General features: G+C 56.6%; 6 protein-coding genes across 6 annotated transcripts; 2 read left to right on the plus strand and 4 right to left on the minus strand.

Moving 5' to 3' along the window:
• Positions 1–250: 250 nt before the first annotated feature.
• On the plus strand, positions 251–2,797 carry BJ171DRAFT_504868 (uncharacterized protein). Its single transcript, XM_053110977.1, has 8 exons — positions 251–737; positions 883–1,083; positions 1,195–1,377; positions 1,516–1,600; positions 1,759–1,897; positions 2,095–2,237; positions 2,354–2,533; positions 2,655–2,797. Exons 1-8 carry the CDS (start codon positions 465–467, stop codon positions 2,780–2,782), a joined length of 1,332 nt encoding a protein of 443 aa, XP_052966694.1. The 5' UTR covers positions 251–464; the 3' UTR covers positions 2,783–2,797.
• A 250-nt stretch (positions 2,798–3,047) lies between these two features.
• Positions 3,048–5,325, minus strand: BJ171DRAFT_442278 (uncharacterized protein; the record flags this gene model as incomplete). Its single annotated transcript, XM_053108090.1, has 2 exons — positions 5,124–5,325; positions 3,048–4,987 (listed from the first exon to the last, which is right to left on the minus strand). Coding segments are annotated over exons 1-2 (2,121 nt in total), but the record flags the coding sequence as incomplete, so codon positions are not given.
• Positions 5,326–6,049: 724 nt separating this feature from the next.
• BJ171DRAFT_474849 (uncharacterized protein) lies at positions 6,050–7,005 on the plus strand (the record flags this gene model as incomplete). The annotated part of the gene is made up of 3 exons (XM_053108763.1): positions 6,050–6,179; positions 6,250–6,486; positions 6,542–7,005. 3 exons carry the CDS (start codon positions 6,050–6,052, stop codon positions 7,003–7,005), a joined length of 831 nt encoding a protein of 276 aa, XP_052966696.1.
• A 3,131-nt stretch (positions 7,006–10,136) lies between these two features.
• Positions 10,137–14,388, minus strand: BJ171DRAFT_558640 (WD40-repeat-containing domain protein; the record flags this gene model as incomplete). Its single annotated transcript, XM_053113163.1, has 7 exons — positions 10,137–10,244; positions 10,476–10,784; positions 11,021–11,326; positions 11,473–11,838; positions 12,070–12,387; positions 12,676–12,893; positions 14,352–14,388. 7 exons carry the CDS (start codon positions 14,386–14,388, stop codon positions 10,137–10,139), a joined length of 1,662 nt encoding a protein of 553 aa, XP_052966697.1.
• BJ171DRAFT_98710 (uncharacterized protein) lies at positions 14,089–15,549 on the minus strand. The gene is made up of 3 exons (XM_053116026.1): positions 14,781–15,549; positions 14,352–14,507; positions 14,089–14,106 (listed from the first exon to the last, which is right to left on the minus strand). The coding sequence occupies exons 1-2, from the start codon at positions 15,324–15,326 to the stop codon at positions 14,442–14,444; spliced, it is 612 nt and encodes a 203-aa protein (XP_052966698.1). The 5' UTR covers positions 15,327–15,549; the 3' UTR covers positions 14,089–14,106; positions 14,352–14,441.
• Positions 15,550–16,590: 1,041 nt separating this feature from the next.
• BJ171DRAFT_98719 (VTC domain-containing protein) lies at positions 16,591–20,209 on the minus strand. Its single transcript, XM_053116027.1, has 8 exons — positions 20,058–20,209; positions 19,640–19,754; positions 19,130–19,330; positions 18,532–18,921; positions 17,846–18,403; positions 17,200–17,704; positions 16,900–17,055; positions 16,591–16,804 (listed from the first exon to the last, which is right to left on the minus strand). The coding sequence occupies exons 1-8, from the start codon at positions 20,114–20,116 to the stop codon at positions 16,686–16,688; spliced, it is 2,103 nt and encodes a 700-aa protein (XP_052966699.1). The 5' UTR covers positions 20,117–20,209; the 3' UTR covers positions 16,591–16,685.
• Positions 20,210–20,529: the final 320 nt, after the last annotated feature.

Raw genomic sequence — 20,529 nt, forward strand, 5'->3', positions numbered from 1 at the left:
GAATAAAGTGTAACAAGAAATTATTCATAGTGTCCAGGACACGAAAATCGAGCTTTGGAGAAACAGCGACGCGCAGTCAGCGGCCCCTTGCCTCTTCGCCTTCCCTCTTGCCTCTTTCGCCTTTCCTTCTGTGCTGTCTTTTCTCTTGGCCGGCTGGCACGTGTCGTCACACAGACCCACCTATCCGCGCACAAAGACCACTTCCGACAAGCGCCTGCACTGGATCCGCAACAAAGGTGCCCTTCAGCATCAAGCCATATTTTTTGCCTGAGCGTGGGGAGCCGCAAAGGGCCGGCCTCAATCCAGGTCTGGGACCGCCAACGCCCCGCTGTTCTCGCTCCTCTCTCCATCCGCTGCATTCACCCCCCGTCCGTCTGCTGTACTTGCCGGCCGACGACACCGAACGAACACCGAACGGACACCGAACGAACATCCGGCCGCACAGCGACAGCATCCCCTTCGCCATGCATCCCGGACGCCACCCCCGATCTGCCTCCGAGATTTCCTTCGAAGTGCCCAAGAGGGACAGCTGTGTCCCAGCCGACGATCGCTCCGAGGTCTTTTCACCCATCCATACCTTTGGCATCGATTACGCCGCCATAGAGAAATGCATCCTCGATTACTGCCCGACGCCGCCTTGGACCCAGATGGACCACAAAGCGTCCGAGAGCACTTACTGCGTCCCCGTCGACGGCGATTTGGCTCTCAAGAAAAGCCCATCTTGGGCTGGCCTCAAGGTACGAGGGGACAGAGCCACGTCTCTGTTTGGCTGCTGCCAATGCCAGATCGAGAGCCTGTGATGCGCCTACGCTGGGCTCTGAGTCGATGGCTCGGTCGGGAGATGCACTGGCATTGGCGCTCATCCTCCCTCTGTACCGACAGAACCGAGCGAGCCGGACCTCAAATGCGCCAAAAAACAGATTCACCTTCTATTCCGAGACAACAAATATCCTCAAGGCCGGCTCGTTCGGCGCCCTGCCTCTCGGGCAGTTCGGCGGCTCCATCAAGGAGTTTCTGAGCACCAAGCCCTTCTGGTTGGATATCTGCGACGTCAGCGATGTTGAAATGGATCAGTTGAGCCAGGTAAGAGCACCGAGCAATAGCATCGATCATGGGCGTATGGTACTATCCTTACCAGCTGATACTGCGCCCCGGGATGCCAATCTGCCTCTGACTCGCTCCGCCCCACCACAGCTCTTTGGCATCCACCCCCTGACCGCTGAGGATATTCTTGCGCAAGAGACCCTCGAAAAATGCGACACCTTCCCGAACTACTACTTTGTGTGCATTCGGACATTTAGTGAGGACTACAGCAGCCCAAAGTTCTTCAAGGCATTGAATGTCTACATGGTCGTCTTCAAAAACTGTGTTCTTTCGGTACGAGTCGCATCGAGCCGTCCTCAGCATCCGTGTCGAGTGTCGAGAGGCCGACCCGGCGCAGGAGTTTGCCTGTGGGCCACTGGGTAGATACACGACTGTCTCTGACTGGCTGTTACCCCACCTTCGTTGCTGCAGTTTCATTCTCTGGAGACATCCCATCACAACAACGTGCTCCAGCGCATTGCTCATCTCAAAGCTCACCAAGTCACCGTCTCGCCGGGTGTGTTGTATAGCTGCTCTGGCAGATAGGGATCATGTCCTTGGATGGCATCGAACGCTCATGATTGATACGAGGCGCCAATCGGAGCCCAATGGTGCTCAATGGCTCTCGAGAGTGCTCAAGGGTGATGCTGATGCATAGCCATCGCCTTCTTCCAGATTGGATCAACTACGGCATCATCGACGACATCATCGACTCGTTCTCCCCCTTGATCGAAGGCATCGAGGACGAAACCGAAGCCATCGACGATCTCGTGCTGATATTGAAGGCGAGCGAGCAAAGCGACATGTTGCGGAGGTGAGTAGCTTGGGCCAAGGAGACGCTCGCATGTTGCTACGTGACGCCCATGTTTGCTTTCGGCGTACTTGGTGCCGTGCCATTCTGCCTTTGAGGCTTCAATCACCCACTGGTACATCGTTTCCTGATGAATCATACGACCCAGCCGAGCAACTCACGGTTTCATTTCTTGCCGCCTTGCTCGCCTTCCCATCCAGAATCGGGGAGGCCCGACGCAAAACCCTGCAGGTTGTGAAGTTGTTGCAGTCCAAGGCCGATTTGCTGAAAGCTCTCATCAAGCGGGCCTCAACAGTGATATCCGCGGACAGCAGCATTGTGCTCTATCTTGGTGATATTCACGGTAAGGGAGACAAGCGCTATCCAGAAGCGGCGTCTTTGCAATGTTGTTCACAGAGCCCCCTGGAGAACCGCCCTAATCAACCTTGCTCTATCCCGTTCGTCCCGGATACGCTGTAGATCACATTGCCGCTATGCAGCACAATCTGTCGTATCACGAAACCACCCTGTCAACCTGCCACTCGAACTATCTTGCTCAGATCAGTATCGAAATCACACAGTCGGCCAACCGAACAAATGACTCCACAATGAACCTCACCCTCCTGGCCAGTATTCTCGTTCCTCTGAACATTATCACAGGTAACTCGGCTGCAGTCGTGGTGTCACGCGCATGACACCCAGCAATCTGCTGCCGCCTTTCGTTCGCTGTTCCTTTGCGCAACGCAGTTGCTGACGACAAGATAAACGCTTTCTGTCGCAGGTCTTTGGGGCATGAATGTCAGGGTCCCGGGTGGCGAAGAAGAGGGCCTCACATGGTTCTACGGAATCGTCGGGAGCATGGTCGCGATTGTCCTTATCTGTTTCTTTGTCTTCCGGAAGCTAATATAGTCGGCTGTGCCCCAAGCAGTCCGTCCACTTCAGATGGCAACCGTGGCCGCTGGGACTGCCTGCGATGAACATCGGCTGGTCTGGCTGGCAGCAATCAGTGCAAAGTGAATGTTTATTCAGGAGCCTCGCGAGGCAGGCTGGCGTCCTCAAAACCCAGTGCTCCACTTCATTTGTATATGCTCTCTTTCTGGACAGGTTTGAACACCTGGCATGCGGTGCAGGGGAGTGATCTCGATGTGGGGCAGAACTGGATTTACAGCGCAGGCTTGCTAACGCGAGCGTGTGCTGCTTCCAAGATCATGCCCAAGACGTCCGTATAGCTCTTTCCTTCCAGTTTGCCCATGTAGGCAAACTTTCCATCCCAACACCATCCAGGGTTGGGATTAACCTCAAGAAGCTTGATCGTGCCCCTCCGTTTCTCGGCGCCATCGCTGCTCTCTGTATCTTCGGCGTCGTCAGCGTCGTCGTCGCCGCGACCGACATCGCATCTGAAATCGAAGCGAGCATAGTCGCGACAGCCGAACCGCTTCCACAAACGGATGCAATAATCCCTTAGCTTCTGCTTGGTTGCCTCTGAGAGGGTGGACTCTCGATATGAGATGTCTGTCCAATACGGGCTTGATGGGTCCCATTTCGATTCAAATCCTAGAATCGGCGGGAGGTTTTGACCAACGATCTTGGAGTAATCGACCTCCAGAATAGGGAAGAAGTGGAAGCCAGTGTCGAGATTTCCGACCATACCGACGCCATATTCGACACCAGCAAGGTACTCTTGTACAACGACGCTGTCGATGCCGAGGGACTCGAGTTCCTCGAGGTACGAGTCCACCTCGCCGGGCGACCGGACGATGGAGCGACTGGTGATTCCGAGAGAGTTGTCGCCTTTGGATGGCTTTATAAACGCCGGGTAGAGGATCTCTTTCTCGATGGCCTTGTGAAGCCGCTCAAGGCTGGTAGGGGTGTGGATGTCAAAGAAGAAGACCTCCTTGGGTGTGGGGACGCCGATTGCGTCTGCCGATCGGTTGACAAGCCCCTTGTCATAGCAGTACGAGAGGCAGTTGGGATCCGCCCCAGAGTACGTCAGACCCTGTATCTCTAGATAGGCTGGAACGTGGAGTTCCTTGGTGGCGTCGTTGTTGAATCCCTCGTCACAGAGGTTGAAAACGAAATGGTCTCGTCGGGAGGCCAGGAATTGCTCCATGGTGCCGTGAGACTCGAGCACACACATGGAGTCGTCTTCATAGCCAAGGGCTTTGAGCGCGTCCGTGAGCTTCTTCCGAGTTTCGATATCCTCGGGGTTCCAACTGTTGTTGAGCTTGCCAAAGCAGGGCTGAGAAGGGTCGCCCATCAGGACCACCATCTTTGAGAAGAGAGGCTTGCGGGGAAGTGCAGAGATATCCTGGATCGGCACAGCCGCCGTTGCTGAGGCACTGGCTGCCGGATCCTCCTCAGCATCGCTGAGAGTAGTGGTTGTATCTTCGCTGTCGGAGAAGCTGGTGGCGGAGACGGTGGAAGATCCAATCTTGACCCGCTTCACTCCATGAATCAAAAGTCGCTGTCCCATCATGCCCGAGTCTTCGTGGCGTTGGCTTAGGTTGTTTGCGATGCTGTGCAGTGCCGGAGCTGCGTTATCTCCGTCGATGGTAAAGCCCTCGGTCTTCAGGAGGGTCTCGATCTCTGCTTGGCTGTAGAGGCGTTCTTGATAGAACTGGTCGCGGATGACGCCTTTATGGACGTCGGTCACGACTTCGCGGCAGCAGAGACGGGTGCGGTCCTTGCTCAATTGCCGCTCGCGACAAACGAGCATCGAGTCGTCGATCCACTCCCAGCTGCGCTCGTCAAAGTTGGAGCGCCAGTACTCGCCATCGGTTACGTCGATGAGGAGCCGTCCTCCAGGTTTCAGAACGCGAAAGACCTCGGCCAGCACCATGCGGTCGGCGCTGTCGTGACTAAAGTAGCCGAACGAGTTGCCCATCAGCAGAACCAAATCAAAGTGCTGGTCGTCGTACGGGATTTGCCGCGAGTCGCCGACGGTGAAAGCCGTGCGGTGCTCCACGCCCTGTGCGGTAGATCGCTCATTGGCCAGGGAGATCAAGTATGCCGACTGATCGTGGCCACAGATTTCGAGGTGCGGATAGCTTGCCGCCAGCTGCAGCGAGTGACGGCCTTGGCCACAGCACAGGTCAAGGATGCGCGTGCAGGATCCTGAAAGATGCGATTCGACAAGGGCAACGAGGGGGCGAGGAGCGAGAATATGCGTGAGTTACATATCGGAACAGCTGTTTAGCAGTAATATAGGGCCAGTGGTGGATGCTGCATATATGCCACACGAACGCCATACCTGCTTTGGCGGCGCTGTGGGAGCCTTGCTCAAGGATAGCACGGATTCCGGCAATATCCTTGATCATCTCAAGCTCCTCGGCAGTGATGGCAGGATCCTCGACGACGTCGCCGTCGGTCTTGAGGTACATTGAATCGCTGAACAGGGTCCTCCACCACTGGGCGGGGACCATGGCCTCCATATCTGCGACCCTGCCATGGCAGATACTGTGGGGCTTCAAGTCCTTCTTGGCTTCATCCCGAGCCGCGGGCAAAGCCGCTTCAGCGAGCAGCTGGGCGGTAGGGACCTTGGGGCTCTTGGGTCCAGCCGTGCAAGTGAGATGCTGCCCGGGCTTTGGTGTGGCGGCTAAAGAGAGGTCTTGGGCGACATCAGGAGGGGTACTGCGAACCATAATTTTCAGACAAAACTACTCAAGGAGGGGAGCAGTGTACAGGCGCAAGGACCAAGACTCGGGGAGATACGAGTGTGTGTGCGTTTTCGATAGCAAAGTGACGAAAGAGCAGCAGGGCGGATACTTTTGTGGCCGAGATTTGGCAAGGACGGTCAACGGGGAGGGGATACACGTGCGAGAAAGCAGCAATGAAAGCAACCAGGGGTACGTGATCACGCAGTCGGGGTAGTGCCAGGAAAACAGCAGGCACTTTTCGCTGGTTGAATTGGTTGGGAGGTGCTTGGCGAGAGACCGGAAAGGATCGCTTATATGGGGACGGAGGAGCCAGCCGGCCAGGATTGCCAAGCGTGCCGGCGGGGGAATGTGACGGGCTCCGGCCTTGTCCAAAGGATAGCGTTATCCCGAGCGAATCTCAAGAAGAGGCAAGGCGAAACAAGGAACGACTGCTGAGAAAATCGACCTCGGAAAGCAGGGAAAGTCCATTGCGTGAGCGGCGAAGAATGGCCTCCCCCCGGATGGTGGCAGGCAGCGCGCGATGAGCCATTGGCACCATCGAGGAAATTCGGCAACGGACTTCCGGCTGATCGAGACGGCGGACCAAGCGAGGGAGCTGGCAGATCCACGCGAGGCAGCCACGCAGATTCCACCAGATAGTCAACAGAGGAGTAAGGCTGGCGAGCTGGCGGGACCAGATTTGCCCCAGTTGCGCAACCCGCGAGTGCATTGCCCCACAAGGACGCCGTTCCACAACAATCATATGGGAATGGGAATGGGACCAGCCTCCACCGACGAAGGACGGCCGTACGGGCGATCCTGTAACAGCCCCCGAGCTGCCAAAGCAGGGCGTGCGAGGCCACATGCACACTCTGGCTGAAGGCGGCCGCTGGCCGAGATTGTCGTCCGCGCACAAGCGATGGTGGGACGGTGCCTTGCCGGTGGAAGCCCATGTGTTTCTTACTGGCTCGTTCATTTGTCAGTGCCGGGGACATGTGGATCGGTGAAGGCGGGTGCTCTTGTGGCTCACAAGGGGGACTGGCTGGGCACAAGGAGCCGCCAAACCAGCACAGAGATCAAAGGCGCGATGCCATTGGGACAAATGAATGGTCAGGCGGGGGCCATGCGCAGGTCGGCGTGGGAATAGCGTTGGGCGTGTGGCGCTGGCTGGTGGCTTGCGCGGCTGGTGTGCCAGACAGGTTTGCCGAGCGGCAGCGCACGCAGAGGGCCAGCGGACGGCAGCGCAGGCCGAGGATTGTCGGGTGGTGGCGGCGACCTGGCACGAAGGGGGATCTCCCAACAGCCATCGCAGGCCAGGAGGCAGCGCACGAGCCAGAGGCATCTGCCGCTTCAAGCGACGCCCTTGGCGGTGGGCGTGCTGCTCTGTTGGCGGCTGAACGACCAGAGCGGGTCGGTAGCCTGCTGAGCAAACTGTATTCAAGGGCCGGTCCTGGCTCAAGGAGCGGCCACTTCAGAGGCTCCCAACAAGCATCGTGAGCAGAATGACGCGGTTTGCGGCAACACCTGCCCAGCCGGCGAGCGAAAAAAAGGCAAGACGGAAAAGCAAGCCCGCACGGCTTGACTACCAGGTCTGGATGGCGTCCCTCAGGGCGCGGGTGGGAGGAAGCGGGGTGTTGTGGCCCGATATTGACGGCAGCTGCCCCAGCATCTGGACGGTTTCTGTCGGCGGAGGCTCTGGTCCTGGAGAGACGATCCAGGGTTAGAAAGCGAGCAGCAATCTCCCGCATTCAATCGGATGCAGCAGCAGCAGAGCAGCCCCAGTAGCAGTAGAGTAGTCACAGCAAGGACGATAAACAACAACGCCACCGCATGCAATGCAGCAAAGGAAGGATTCAGTCGCAAGGCATCTCGTACGTGAGGAGCTGCTCTCCTGAGCGGGAGGACCGACATGGCTTCGCTTCTTCAGAGGTCGGGCCTTGACCTCTCTTCGTAGTTGGTTGATTTCCCTGTCGTTTCGCCAAGCCGCCATTGCCCAACCAGAAGAAACGTCAGGTACCGAGCAACTATAATATCAACCCCCAAACTGCAATGGCTGTAATAGCCAGCGCTCTACCAGCGAGCCCAACCTGATCAGCAATTGATTATCGGCCAGGGTATGGATTGTGTCGACACGGAAAACAACACTGTTGCGCTCTGCCTCTGCACGGAGCGACCGGATCCGATCCTTCAAAGCCTCGTGGTGTCGGAGGTACTCTTGCTTGACCCCGGGTTCTACGCCCAGGTCGCTTCCAGAATCCATGTTGGTGCAGTACTTTTTGCGGAGGTTCTCGACAAATTTCTGGAGGCGGGGTTTGGCCAGGACGCAATGAGGGCCATGACGGAAGCGATCCCATGCACATTGCACATTGCACATTGCACATTGCACATTGCACATTGCACATTGCACATTGCACGGGGCCGGATACGTACCTTGAGCACAGCCGGCTCCTGAATATACTGCACCACGTCGTGGAGCTGGTTCCGGAAGCCCTTGATGTAGTGTGCGATGTCCTGAGCTTTCTGGTGCTCCGTCGCATATATCTGCTTGCTGGTGTTGAGCTTGGTCCTCAGCGCCTCTATGTTCTCCTCGTAGGTCTGCTTCTGCTTGCTCAGTATCTCTAGCTCTTTGTTGATATCCTGCGTGGAGTGCACACAGGCTCGCAGGCTCAGCGCGGGGTCGTCGGCTGTCACGAAGCATCTCCCAGCGGCATCCAAGCTCACCAGAATGTGGCGCGACATCTCGGCAATGTCGTTTTCCCTTGGCTCGACTTGCTCCTTCAGCTCTTTGATGCGGAAGTCGAGGACAAATTTGAACTTCTCAAGCTCCTGGTTCTTTTTCTTGAGTTCGTACACTCGCCTTTCCTTGTTCTGAATGAGCTCGTCTCTCTCCGACATCTGGGTTGCCAAATTGCATCCAGCGTTGGAGTTTCGCGTCAGCAGCAATGCGAGAAACACCCAGCGTGGCACATGCGTTTGCAGCAGCCTTGGTATGATCTTCGTCGTGGCCACGGATGTGCGAAAGCAGTCTGTTTCCGTAGTACGGCCTCCTCACCTCCTTTTTCATCATGGCAATCTCCTTCTCGAGCACAGCAATGGCCCCGTTCAAACGCTTCTCCGTATCGGCGGCGGCCCTCAACTGCAGGCCCTGGTCCTCGAGATCCTTGTTGAAAGTATTGAACTTTTTGCGATAGAGCCCGTTTTCGCCCTTCAGTCGCGACCCCTCCTCTCGCTCGGCCTTTAGCCGCCGGTCAAACTTGTCGACGTACGACTGGATTTCAGAATCGGCGTCCTCGTCGTTTTGCCTAGCCATTTCTTCGCATTCTCGGATCTGAACCCGCAGCTCTTGCCTCAGCTGCATTGTGGAGTCAAAAGTTCACAGACAAGCTTTCAGCGCAACAACTCCTGCGATACGTCTTGGGTGGCGTGCGATGACCCAAGGCCTGTGTGGGGTACTATGGCGGCGCACGTGCGTTGCGAGACTGGTGCATACCTTGCCAATCTCATTGGTCTTCTGTCGCAGGCTCTCCTCGGCGTCGTATTCCATCTTTACGAAGGTCTTTTGCTTCTCGCGGTCAAACTCCTCCAGCCGCTTGGTCCAGTCCTCTTCCACCATAATCTTGTGATTCTGAAGCTCCTGAAGTCGCTCATACTCCCTCATCATCTCCTGGTTGTATCGACCCTCAACCTCCTGTGTACGATAAGAGTGCTGGATCTTCAGAGTGATTCGGATATGGCTATCTACGGACACTCAAGCGCAGATATGGCACCGCCACCTTATAGCCCGGTCGACCCCTTCACTCGTTGCGGTAAAGCAGTGCCTGGCTTTGATCTTACGTGCAGCTCGTTCATGTAGCGCGACTTTGTTCGCTGGATCTCCTCTTCATGCTTGACCTCCTCCTTATCCTTTTCGTTCCGCAAGACTGATGTAAGGATTTTGAGAGCCTCGATTTCCTGCGAGAACTTTTCGTTGGTTTCCTTGAGCTTCTCGTTGAAGTTCATGTCCTTCAGACGCAGCTGGTACTCGTGCTCCAGTTTGAGTTCATCCAAGTTCCGCTGAAGCTCGGCCATGGTCAGGGTCTTTTCCTCCAGGTCGGACTTGGTTATCAACATCTACATAGCGATGGAAACAGCCATGAACTTGAGTCGGTCATGTCTGACGGCTGCTTGGCTTTGTCTCCCTCTTCCAGACCAGAGTATCTGTGCATGGGAGGTGGAGGCAGAGCGTGCGCTCATGTTGTCAAGCACGGTTATAGTACCTCGTCTGCAAATTGAATCGACTTTTCTCGCTTCATCTGTCGGTCGTCCTTGTCGGAGATCTTGAACATGTATATGCAGCCGTCTTCTGAGGCTGAGAACAGAAACTGGTCGTCGAATGAGATCCGGAAGCGGGTGATCGCTGCGGAGTGGGCGTGATGCTCTTGAAAGTCAGATGGATCTCCGGTGAGAGGATACTTGAGCGATCGGATGGTGCCCGAGCCAGTTCCTTGTGTCGAAGAGTACGAGCGGTGTTAGAAAAGCTCAGGGCTGCAGTCATGCTCCGCCAATACATCGGTTGTGCTGAATCTGGCCAGGCTCCTTCGAGTCCAGAAATCCTGGAGATACACCGAGAGATCGCGACGATGGATCCATCACACTGGCACACCTGCAAACATCATACGCCCCGAGTGTGAGACGATGATTTGTGTCAGCACAACATTTGCCTCGACTTCCATGGTCACGATCGAGTCAGTGATGGCCTTGAGGAGTACAGAGGAAGAGTCACGATCAAACATGCATGAGTCTCAGGCTGACGTGCGACATTGCCGAGGCAATGATATACCGATGCAGAACGGGCCTGGTGGTCATTTGGGCAGACGCACATGGACCAAGATACACCATGCGGCCCAAGTAGCCCGCTGTTGCATTTTCATGGCTCAGACCGCGCATCATGGCCCCAGCAACTTGACAGTGTTTTCATATACACAAACCTTGAGGATCTTGTCCGAGCCCACAGTAAACAGAGTTTTTCCGTTGGATGTGCACAGAGCTGAAGTGTATGCGCAACTCTTCAGGATGTGCTCGTTTTCCCGCTTCATCTCAAGGATGTTCCAGGTATATACGGCGCCATCCGTGCCCGCCGATACCAATAGTGCGTCGTCTGGGGTCCAATAGAGCGATTTGATCTTGCCATTGTGCCCTTTGAGGTTGTAGAGATTGTCGAAGGTCCACGTGTTGTAGATTTGGATGACGTTTCCGTGAACGGCGGCAAAGATGTGGCCGCCGTTGGAAAAGCGGCACTATATCAAACCACCCATGATGGTGATGGTGATGGTGATCATGCCCAACAACCGACCGACGTAATATTGGTGCCGTGCGAAATCACACATATTGGGGCGACCATATGAATATCCAAACTCCAAATCAAACAAATCAACGATCTTGGCTCGGTGCGACAAAACCAAAGCGAAAGATTGGTCCACATGATGTGCCGCAGCTCATCATGGCAAGTCTGCTCTATCGGCGGATACAATACCTCTCGACAGCTCCGGATCGGGAACTCGCGAAAGAGCCGGAGATCATCCATGAGCACATTCATGAGCCGTAGCTTGTCACCAAATCCAACCAGCAGATAGAGGCCCGATGGGTGAAGGGCCACGGTGTAGGATTCTTCTGGAAAATACTTGACCAGTTCGCACGTTCGTTTGACATAGTTCCACACTCGGACGGACTTGTCGGTGCCGCAGGTGACAAGCAGGGGCTTTCGACAGCAAACGTCCAGGCCAAGGACAGCCCCGTGGTGGAAAGGCTGGGACAGACTTTCGAACTTGGACTCCTCGCTCTGACAGAGGCAGAATTAAAGAATAAAATCAGGACTGGCCATGTCGGAGACATATGTAGAACTAAATGACTCGTGCCGCTCAGACCTCGGCGCTGGCATCGGCAGAGTATGAGGCCTCGCTGCCAGCCCGGTGGAACGGTGTTTACCTGCAACTCGTCAGCAGCAAGCGATGTCTTCCAGATTTGGTTGTTACTTGTTCCAACAATGAGGTTGCCTTCGCTGCCGCTGACGGCCATGGTCTGCACCGACAGGGCTGTGTCTGTCGGAAAGGTGACCTTTCGGGCGATTCTGAATCCGTGCGGATCATCGAGCGAGGGCTCAAAGGCGACGACGAGGCCTGACGATCCACCTGCCACGAAACCACGCGGGCTGGAAGAGATGCTCTTGAGGATGGTGCCCTTGATGGGGAAGTAGACGGTTGTCAAGAGTGCGGACTGATCGGTGATGAAGATCGCGTCTTTGGTGGCCAGTGCCAGACGATTTCCACTGATCCAGGCTTGTGCTTGGTAGTCCTGCACAGAATGGACGGCCATGGCACAAGAGACGGTGTCGTTGAACCAAGGTATAGGTGAGCAGATGCAACGGTATCGCCGCCGGACTGTGGGGGGCTGTGGGGGCTTTGGAGGCTATGATGGCTCTATGGAGACAAGGACATGGGCGATGCACTCCCAGATGCTATCGCGAGTCAAGCATCTGAAAACCGAACAAAGGAAGCTGAATAGGTGCCTGGACGGCCGACTCACGTTGGGTGGTATGGTACTCGCCAATGGACTCAGTTCTCCTTCTGCATAGAGCAGTACCCGACAGAACCCGTCGCCGATGACGGAGCAGCGTGTACCGTCGTTGGGATTGATGCACACATGGCGAATGACCTTTTTGTCGCCCGGAATCAGTCCCTTGATCACGGTGCCGTTGGAGCCGGAAGTGGTCGAGTCGAAGATGGGCAGCGACGCCATCAGCTTGCCCTTTTCCCACCCAAAGTAGTTCAGGGTCCATTCCGGAGCGCCGAGTTGGGCGACAAGATATCGCGAGTCGCCCGAGAACGAAAGATCGGTAAACTCCTGAGGAAGGAAGGAGGGCAACATCAACATCAACATCAACATCAACATCAACATCAACATCAACATCAACATCAACATCAACATCAACAGCAGCAGTTGGTCAGACCGTGTGAGAAAGCCATCGAAATCGCACCAGAGCGTGCATTGGGACCGCAATGGCCGAAACGTGACAGCGCAGATGGCACTCGACGAAGGTAAAATGGCTTCGATTGCGACGAGCCACTGAGATGGTCGACTAAGCAGTCGGCTCATGCGATTGGGAAGCGTCACCACCATCGGATGCATTACCCTGGCCAGGATCTCGGTGTTGATCGTGACGCTGCGGCGCTTTCGAAAGCTGTGGGCATCGTAAATTTGAATGGTGGGCCTGCCGCCGAAGCGATCCAAGGCCATTTTCTCGGCCACAGCCAGGATATTCCGATCCGCCGAGACTGTCAGGGACGTGATGGCCTCGCCATACTCGGATATGGGGATGAAGCGTTGGGTGTTTTGGTCAGCGTTGTGGACTAGGCGTCGAGGAGCAGTCGGGAATGGAAGAGGAGTTCTCAGAATGACGTCCTAAGGCGAGTGCTAGGCAGAGCGATGGTTTGGAGTGGCCAACACCAACACCATTGTCAGAGCCAGTACGCCACGCGGCACGACGGTCCGTCTTACCGACGACATTGCATCCAGCCGGGAAGAGGATGGTGTTCTCATCGACAAAGAAGAGATTATCTTTGATGTCGCTCTTGAACCCAAAGACGAAGCTGCGGAGCGACAGTGGCAGTAGCGATGGTGCGGTTCAGTAATGTGGCAAGCGCGTGGCAGGGAGTAGCTCTGGGAGGAGCCGTCGTGACCGGCAACTTGGATTGTTGCTTGAGAGCAGCCACGGAAGCATCCGAGAGTGCGGCTGGGTGCAATGGGCGTGGGCGGCGTGCTATAGATCAACCTGTGGGCGGCCGAGGCGATTGACATTGTATCGACGCTATGGGAGTCCGGGAGATGGATGAGCTTTGCGGCCTTGCCACAATCGCACGAACGTCAGAGAATGCTCTTCCCGCTCGCCAAGGCGACGTCCGCCCAAAGCTGGGTCTCGCGGACAACCACGGCCCTCCATGAGCTGCGCGCCATTTTGCTGGGAGTGAATCAGAGGGTGTCTGTCGGAGGAATGTGGTGATTGCCGGTCGTGGGAAGGTACTGGGACTGAACAGAGCCTGGAATAATAGAGCAAGTCCAGGCTTCTCAAGGCAGCACACCAACTCGACACCCACTGAAGATCAACGAGTGCCAGACTCTGCCTGGTGCAGGATCCACTCGACGGCAGCAGGGCCAGCGGAGGTTCTGAAGCCAGCTGTATTCAGACACATGATAGGCAATGCAATATCAACATATGCTCGGCCGGTTGCCACCAGAGAGGCTGTATGGGTGCGCAGGAGGACAAAGCCACGGGACCAGGAAAATGAACGGATGATGGAGGGCTTCGCAAAGCAGGGGATGAAGAGCGATTTCTAGTCAAAGCCAACAAATAGAGCAGAGGGACAGAGGAGTCCTCTGGCGAGCAGGTACGGATGGCGCTTGACGGTCTCGAAAGGCTGGGCCGCGCCCAGTCACGCATTTGGAATCAGTAGAACAGCAGATCCTTGGGATTCGAGAACTTGAGCCAAAAGTTGAGCAGCACGGCGGTAAACAGAACCAGGACCAAGACGAGAGGGCCCCATCGATCCTCGTAGGGTCCAGGGTCTGCGGTTGGGCGGCCAGCGCGCGTTCAGATAACAGAGGGAGAGGGTGGTGGGCCGGAGTAACCAAAGAGGATCGTGGACAACGGGTTAGATACATGGAACCATGGACCGAAGCCGAGGCAGTCCCGGCGGCAGCAGGCGATCGTGGCACGCCATCGGCATTTGAGAGCCTCGGTACAATCACTTCAAGCGGTGAATCGGACTTCCCGGGGTGAAACATGAGAGTGGGTAGTCTGTCAGCCGTACCTCGAGTGCGGATCTTCTGGGATCTCAGCTGGTACATGTACAGACAGTAGGCCATGAAGAACATGGCAATGCCGGTGAAGGCCAGGCCAGTCAGCTGCCCGACACGATCGCCAAAGTTGAGGAGAGACAGGGCCAGGCCACCCAAGACCATGGTGACTAGCGATGCACGACCGGATTGAGTCATCGAGATGATCCGCAGCGGTGGGATATTGCAGGGCCAAAACCAGCGGATATCAGCAGAGATCGTGTCGGTCGAGATAGCAATCGCAAAAGCAAGAGTCAGTCAGGGCCGTATGTGCCGGATCAATCAGCAAGCCGACTTGCGGCACGTTCAGGTATAGCTCGGGCGGTATCGAGCAGCAGACAGACTGCAGCGGCCTGGACGACGACCCTGAGACTCGGGTCGAGTCCCGGGGAGGGGATACGCACAGTTGAGCCACGACAGGAAAGTGCGTTCGTTCGCAAAGAAGACCTTGGGCTCGACACGGACAGGGGTGACGACCCGCTTGGACAGGGTCTCCCGCAGACGATCGGGGATCGAGATGGGCACGTCGTTATTGAGGAGCGGCTGGGTTTCAGACATGGCTCAGAGATAGGATGTGCTGATGGATACGGCGGTGAGAGGAAATGTCCCGGGGACGTGAGTTTGGTTGCGCAGGGATGAGGGCCGACTGTAGCAGTCGGAGCAAAACACGGATGACAGGACGACGGACACCCGAATCTCGCACGCATTGATTGTGCTGTGATGGCGAATGGGGGAGGGGATGCCGACGACGGGGGGTATGATGGCGGAAGGATGCAAACAGCAGAGTCGATCGAGGAAGCGCCAGAATCGCGAGGTGTCCTCAATGGAATGAGGCAGGTTGGAGACGAGTGGATGGCGACCGAGGAAGGCACCAGACGGGAAGCACACGAGTGCATATGCTGCAGCTGAGCTGCTTCGAGACATCTCGAGTGCCAAAAGCACGATTGCATCGTCAAGTTGCGTCTTGGTTCACCCAGCGCTCCATCTGGCCAGCCATCCAAACGGGCCAAGGCAAGCCCAGAAGAACGCCAGATGCGGTGCAGGGTATGGGATGCGATAGTGCGATGAAATACCTGCAACGAGTAGAAGATGGACCTGGAGACCGAGGACGGGTGACCGAGGACGGGAGATCGAGGCCAAGCAGACAAACAGGCGAACAGGACGCTGGCAGACGAGACCGATGGGCGGAGACGGAAGGAACAGAAAAAAAAGGTTCAGGATTGCTCGCGGGCGACGAGAGGCGGGCTGGTTGGCTGGCTGGTTGGATTGTTGGTGCAGGGGAACGAGAAGCAGCGAGGAGTAGCGAGGAGCAGCGAGAAGGCCACAAGGCACAGGCGACGAGGGAGCGAGAGGAAACAAGGACGGCCATTGCTGACGAACCAGTTTCGAATTGGTTTTTGTGGCCGGGCACTCGCCAATCAGCGCGCGGAGCGCAAAGCTTCGAGCAGACAAGGCCGGCGGTCAACAGGGTGTGTGCTCGTGCATCGCTTGGCAGGGCAGTGCGGCAGATGCACGCGCCGCGCCAGGGAGCGCGTGCACTCGGGGCAAGCAAGGGACGCGGCTCGATCCTGCGGGGCAAGGGCGATGGACGGCTCGATCCAGGCAACAAGGACGGGGAGTGGCTTGACAAACACGATTCGTCCCCTCGCTCGATCAACAACCGTGATGGCGAATTGCATCCAGACAGTGTGGAATCGCGACGGCAATGCGGCGGGCAACAGGATCACAGTGTGCAGGTCGATTGTGGAGACCGGAGAATAACAGGTGGTGTTCACTCGGAGGCTGCCAAAGTGATCTGTTTTATTTCGTATAGCTTGGCTTGACGCGAGCTCATCACATACTACATGTTCATGGAGGCGGGTGTGGTGTCCCACAGAATAAAGTGTACGAAGATGGACGCACTCGTTCATGATGGGCGCTCTCTCGCGAGCAGCAAAGTGGGGGGGGGATTAGAAAGCAGACAATACACACAGCAAACAGCTGGAGAGAAGCAAAGGGAGCATGGGCGATCGAGCCAAGGCAAAACGAACACTAGTGGAGCACCAGAAGTGAACAGCGGGCCAAAGGGAGAAGAAGGCGGCTCGGACCGGACACGACACGGTCTCAGGCCATGTACATGATTCGGCCCTTCAAAAAATTAAATGGCTATCGCCTCCTCGCCTGCGAAACATGAATCCGAATCTTGGGTCTGGGCGGCGAGCAACCAGGGTGGTTGAAACATAACAACGATATACAATCGACATTTGTGGATCGGAAATGGGGTCCGATTATCTTTGTCGCGCGGATTTCGGCTCGCCATCACGGCCGCTTTAGGCAAACAGCAGGTCGCCCGGATTCGAGAACTTCATCCAAAAGTTGACAACAACGGCTGAAAACAGGACCAGGACCAGGACGGTTGGGCCCCAGCGATCGTCGAAGGGGCGAGGATCTGGTTGAGGGGGACCGGAGCAGTCGGACGGGTCAGTACAGCCGCTGCACCGAGGGAGAGGGGAAGTTTGGCTGCGAGAGACATGATCGGCTTACCTCTCTCGCGAATGCGGTGGACACGCCATTGATACAGATAGAGGGAATAGCCCATAAACAGCATCGCAATCACGGTGAAGATCAGGCCCGTCAGCTGGCCAATCCGGTCGCCAAAGTTCAGCAGCGACAGCGCCATACCACCGAGGACCATGGTGACTGGCATGCAACAGCCAAAGTGGGAGCAAAGGAAGGAGATCGAGAGCGCAGTAAAAGACACAGAATTAGCACAGCAGTCGCCTTTTTGGACTGATGGCGTACTGCCCAAAGACACCGGCCTTGCAGGATTATACAGATACGTACAGTTGAGCCACGACAGGAACGTGCGTTCATTCGCAAAGAAGACCTTGGGCTCGACGCGAACGGGAACGGCGATGCGCTTCTGCAGGTTCTCCTTGAGGCGCTCGGGGATGACCACGGGCGGGCTTGGGGGCTGCTGGTGGTGGCTCTTGAAGGTCTCGGCGAGGGTAGCCCAGCTCGTGCGCTTCTTCAGCGAGCCCGAGCCCGAACCAGTGCTCGAGTTACCGAGGAGGGGGGTGCTCTCGTTAGGGTCATCGACAACAATCTCGATCGCATCCGGCGAGGCCGAGCGGCTCTTGGTGGGCGACGGCGGCTTGGTGGTGATCGAGGAGCGCGAGCCGATAAGGCTGCGGTGATGATCGAGCACCGTCGGCGATCGGTAGTTGGACGGCTCGGGCTTGAGAATGTTGTCCATCTGGGGCAGCCAGAAGGGCAGGAGCGGGACGCGGTTCTCAAAAACACTCGCGGCACCATGGACAAACTTGGAAAAGTTCGAGACTTCCTGGACCTGACCATCGATAGCAGCAATGGAGCAGACAGCGGCAGATGAGTCGACGACTTATCGCACAGGGAATCGTGTCGGGGATCGTGCTTCCATCTTGCATTCTTTCCCTGGGAGGGGAGTGTAACCACCCACACGGAAACCTACCAAGTGGCTCGAGACAAGCTCCTCAACCCAGCTGGGGGCCTGGGCACCGAGATGAGTCTGGGTCTTGACTTCCAGAATGGCATAGGGGAAGCTGTAGACATCCTCGGGGAACTGGGTGAGGAACTCCGAAGCGGACGAGGCGTCGGTTCGGCGCCAGTGGTCGCCAGAGCGGGTCTTGCCCGTGTTGTCCTCACGGACAACAACCAGATCGGTATCGAGAGAAATGCGCACGCCAGAGTCCCCGGGCAGCTGGAAGGCCACACGGTTGTAAATAGTGCGAATCACGGGGTGGACCTTCTTTTCGACAATCGAGGCCTGGATCTCAGAGGCCAGCGTTTCCAGGTCCTTGATCTCCTGCTCCGACTTGGACTTGCGCTCGCGCAGCTTCTGAATCTGTCTCTCCATGACATTTTCGCCACGGAGGTAAGCGTCCAGGTACTTTTCCTTGATCTGGAAGCGTCGCTTGACACTCGACTCGCCCGAGTAGTCGTCCTTGTGCACCTTTTGCTCGACGTAGATTTCCTGGTCAGAGTTACCGTACCAGCGGAATCGGATGGCCTATCGATGGGTTGATGTGTGTGTGGGGAGAGCCGGGATCAGAAACAGCTGTTAACCAGAGTGGTCGTTCACACGGTGACAATACCACAGGCAACCTGATACAGCGCCAGCACAGCTACAGCACATACCTCAGCGTTGTTGCGGCTCTCCATGCGGCCAAGATACAGATCAAAGGACTCATTGTCGAGGTACACGGACGAGACCGAGGGCTGTGCGGCCTGGCCCTTGTTCTGGATGACGAGGACGGGCAGATACTTGAGGATGATGCACTTGACCTCGGTGACGTTGGCAATGTGGACCCAGTACTTCTTGGTGGTGCGCACAAAGCTCTGGGCCGGGGTGGTGTCGATGCCCAGCGCCTGAGACTTGACGCCACGGTTGCGGACGACGTCAAAGATCTTGGAGAGGCGGATGATCAGATCGTCGTTGTTTTCCTTGAAGAAGGGGCGGGAAGTGAGCCGGACCATAAACATGGGCTTGAGCATATACGCAGTGTGCTTGTCATGCTTCTTGAGGATCTGCGGGGCGGAGGGGTCCGAGAGTGAGTCGGTTTGTCCAGTTCAAAGGTTCAAAGATCTTGCGGCGACTCGATGTCCCATATTGCTACGCAGAGACACCATTCGATGGTGATCACAGTCACTGGCGATGGGCGGTGCACCCCCGGTAACGTCACGAGGCAACGCCACGAGGCATACTGGAGTGAGATACAGCTGCCGAGATACGCACCTTCAAGAAGCCAGTGTAGTTGAGGCGGATAAACTTTGAGAGCTCGCTGAGCTCGTTGGCGATGCGGGTGGTTTCTTCGTCGAGGCGGGTGAAGCGCTCTTCATCGGGATCTTCGGTGGCCAGGATCGACTTGACAACCGTCTCGCAGTGCTCGATGCGTCGCTTGAGCTCGTCGCCCTTGATGTCACGGAAGGCAGAGACCTGTGGACAGAGTGACGTCGGCAATTCGACAGCGATTGTTAGGAGACGGCCCCGCGACAGTATCGGAGAGAATTGAAACAGAATTGTAGGGTGCGATCACGATTCCCTCACAACAACAGCGCTGGTCGGGCGGGTTATGAAGAGGGTGGCGGTTGCGACGGAAGAGTGTGTCGATCCGACGCGGCAGAATAACGACATAGCGGGGAGACGGAGACGGAGAGCAGACCATGCGGTGACGGCATACGACAAATAGATCGATTGCCCAGGAAAGCAAGAGACAGACGGCAGACTGACGCAGAATCCACAGACCTTTTCAAGCTCACGCTCCATGAACTCGACAAAAGCAGCCTCATCTTGGTCGTTGAACGGCGTGGCAGGGCCGTCGACTCGGGTCTTGAGCTGACGCTTCAGCGAATCATAGTCGCTGAGATCGTAGAGCAGGATCGGAAGGGCAGTCAGGACAAGAGCGAGACGACGAGAAGGCGACCCAGGACGAGACGATTCGAAGACAAACAGCCCGAGGATGCTATACGAATACTGGGGTTGGGCCAAGAAGCACACCGTTGGGGCGACAGAGGGCAGGACGCCAGAGGAGCGGCTCAGGAGCGACCGTCGAGACGTGTGGATGCTGCTGCCGGTGTCGGCGCGGCTCATCGTTATCGGCCCCGATCGGTGACTCCTCCTCCAACAGCCACCATGCTGGGACTTGCCCGGAAGGCAGACTTACAGGTAGTAGAAGCGCCACTCGGGGAAAATAGACTGGGAGAGCTGGGAGCCAAACTTCATGTTTGCGGGTGCAAGGCGGGTGCAAAAAGCGGGAGCGGAACGGGGTTTGCGAGGCGAGGGTGCTTGGATGTGGGGGGGGGGCTGGAGAATGCCGAGGCTGGATCAGATCAGTGGCGGCAGAGACGAGGCTTGGGGCTCGCTGGGAGGTCTGGGCGCGGAGAGGATGTTTGCAGCGAGGGGATCAGGATGCGACGCAACCAGGACAGGCCGACGGAGACGAAGCGGTGCAAGAAGAGAATAGTCGTCTGGAGGAACACGGCAAGCTCCTGCGGAGGAGGAAAAAAGAAAAATAGGACAGGCCGCGGGACGAAGGAACGTGGGTCGGCGTGGGGGCTAAATAGCCAGGCAAACTCTCTTTCGCGCTGGGATGGGAGCGCTTGCAATCCCAAGCCGGAGCAAGAGCCCAGCAGCAG

This window comes from Polychytrium aggregatum (genome assembly GCF_025602895.1).
Source record: "Polychytrium aggregatum strain JEL109 chromosome Unknown BJ171scaffold_18, whole genome shotgun sequence".
Classification (NCBI taxonomy): domain Eukaryota; kingdom Fungi; phylum Chytridiomycota; class Chytridiomycetes; order Polychytriales; genus Polychytrium; species Polychytrium aggregatum.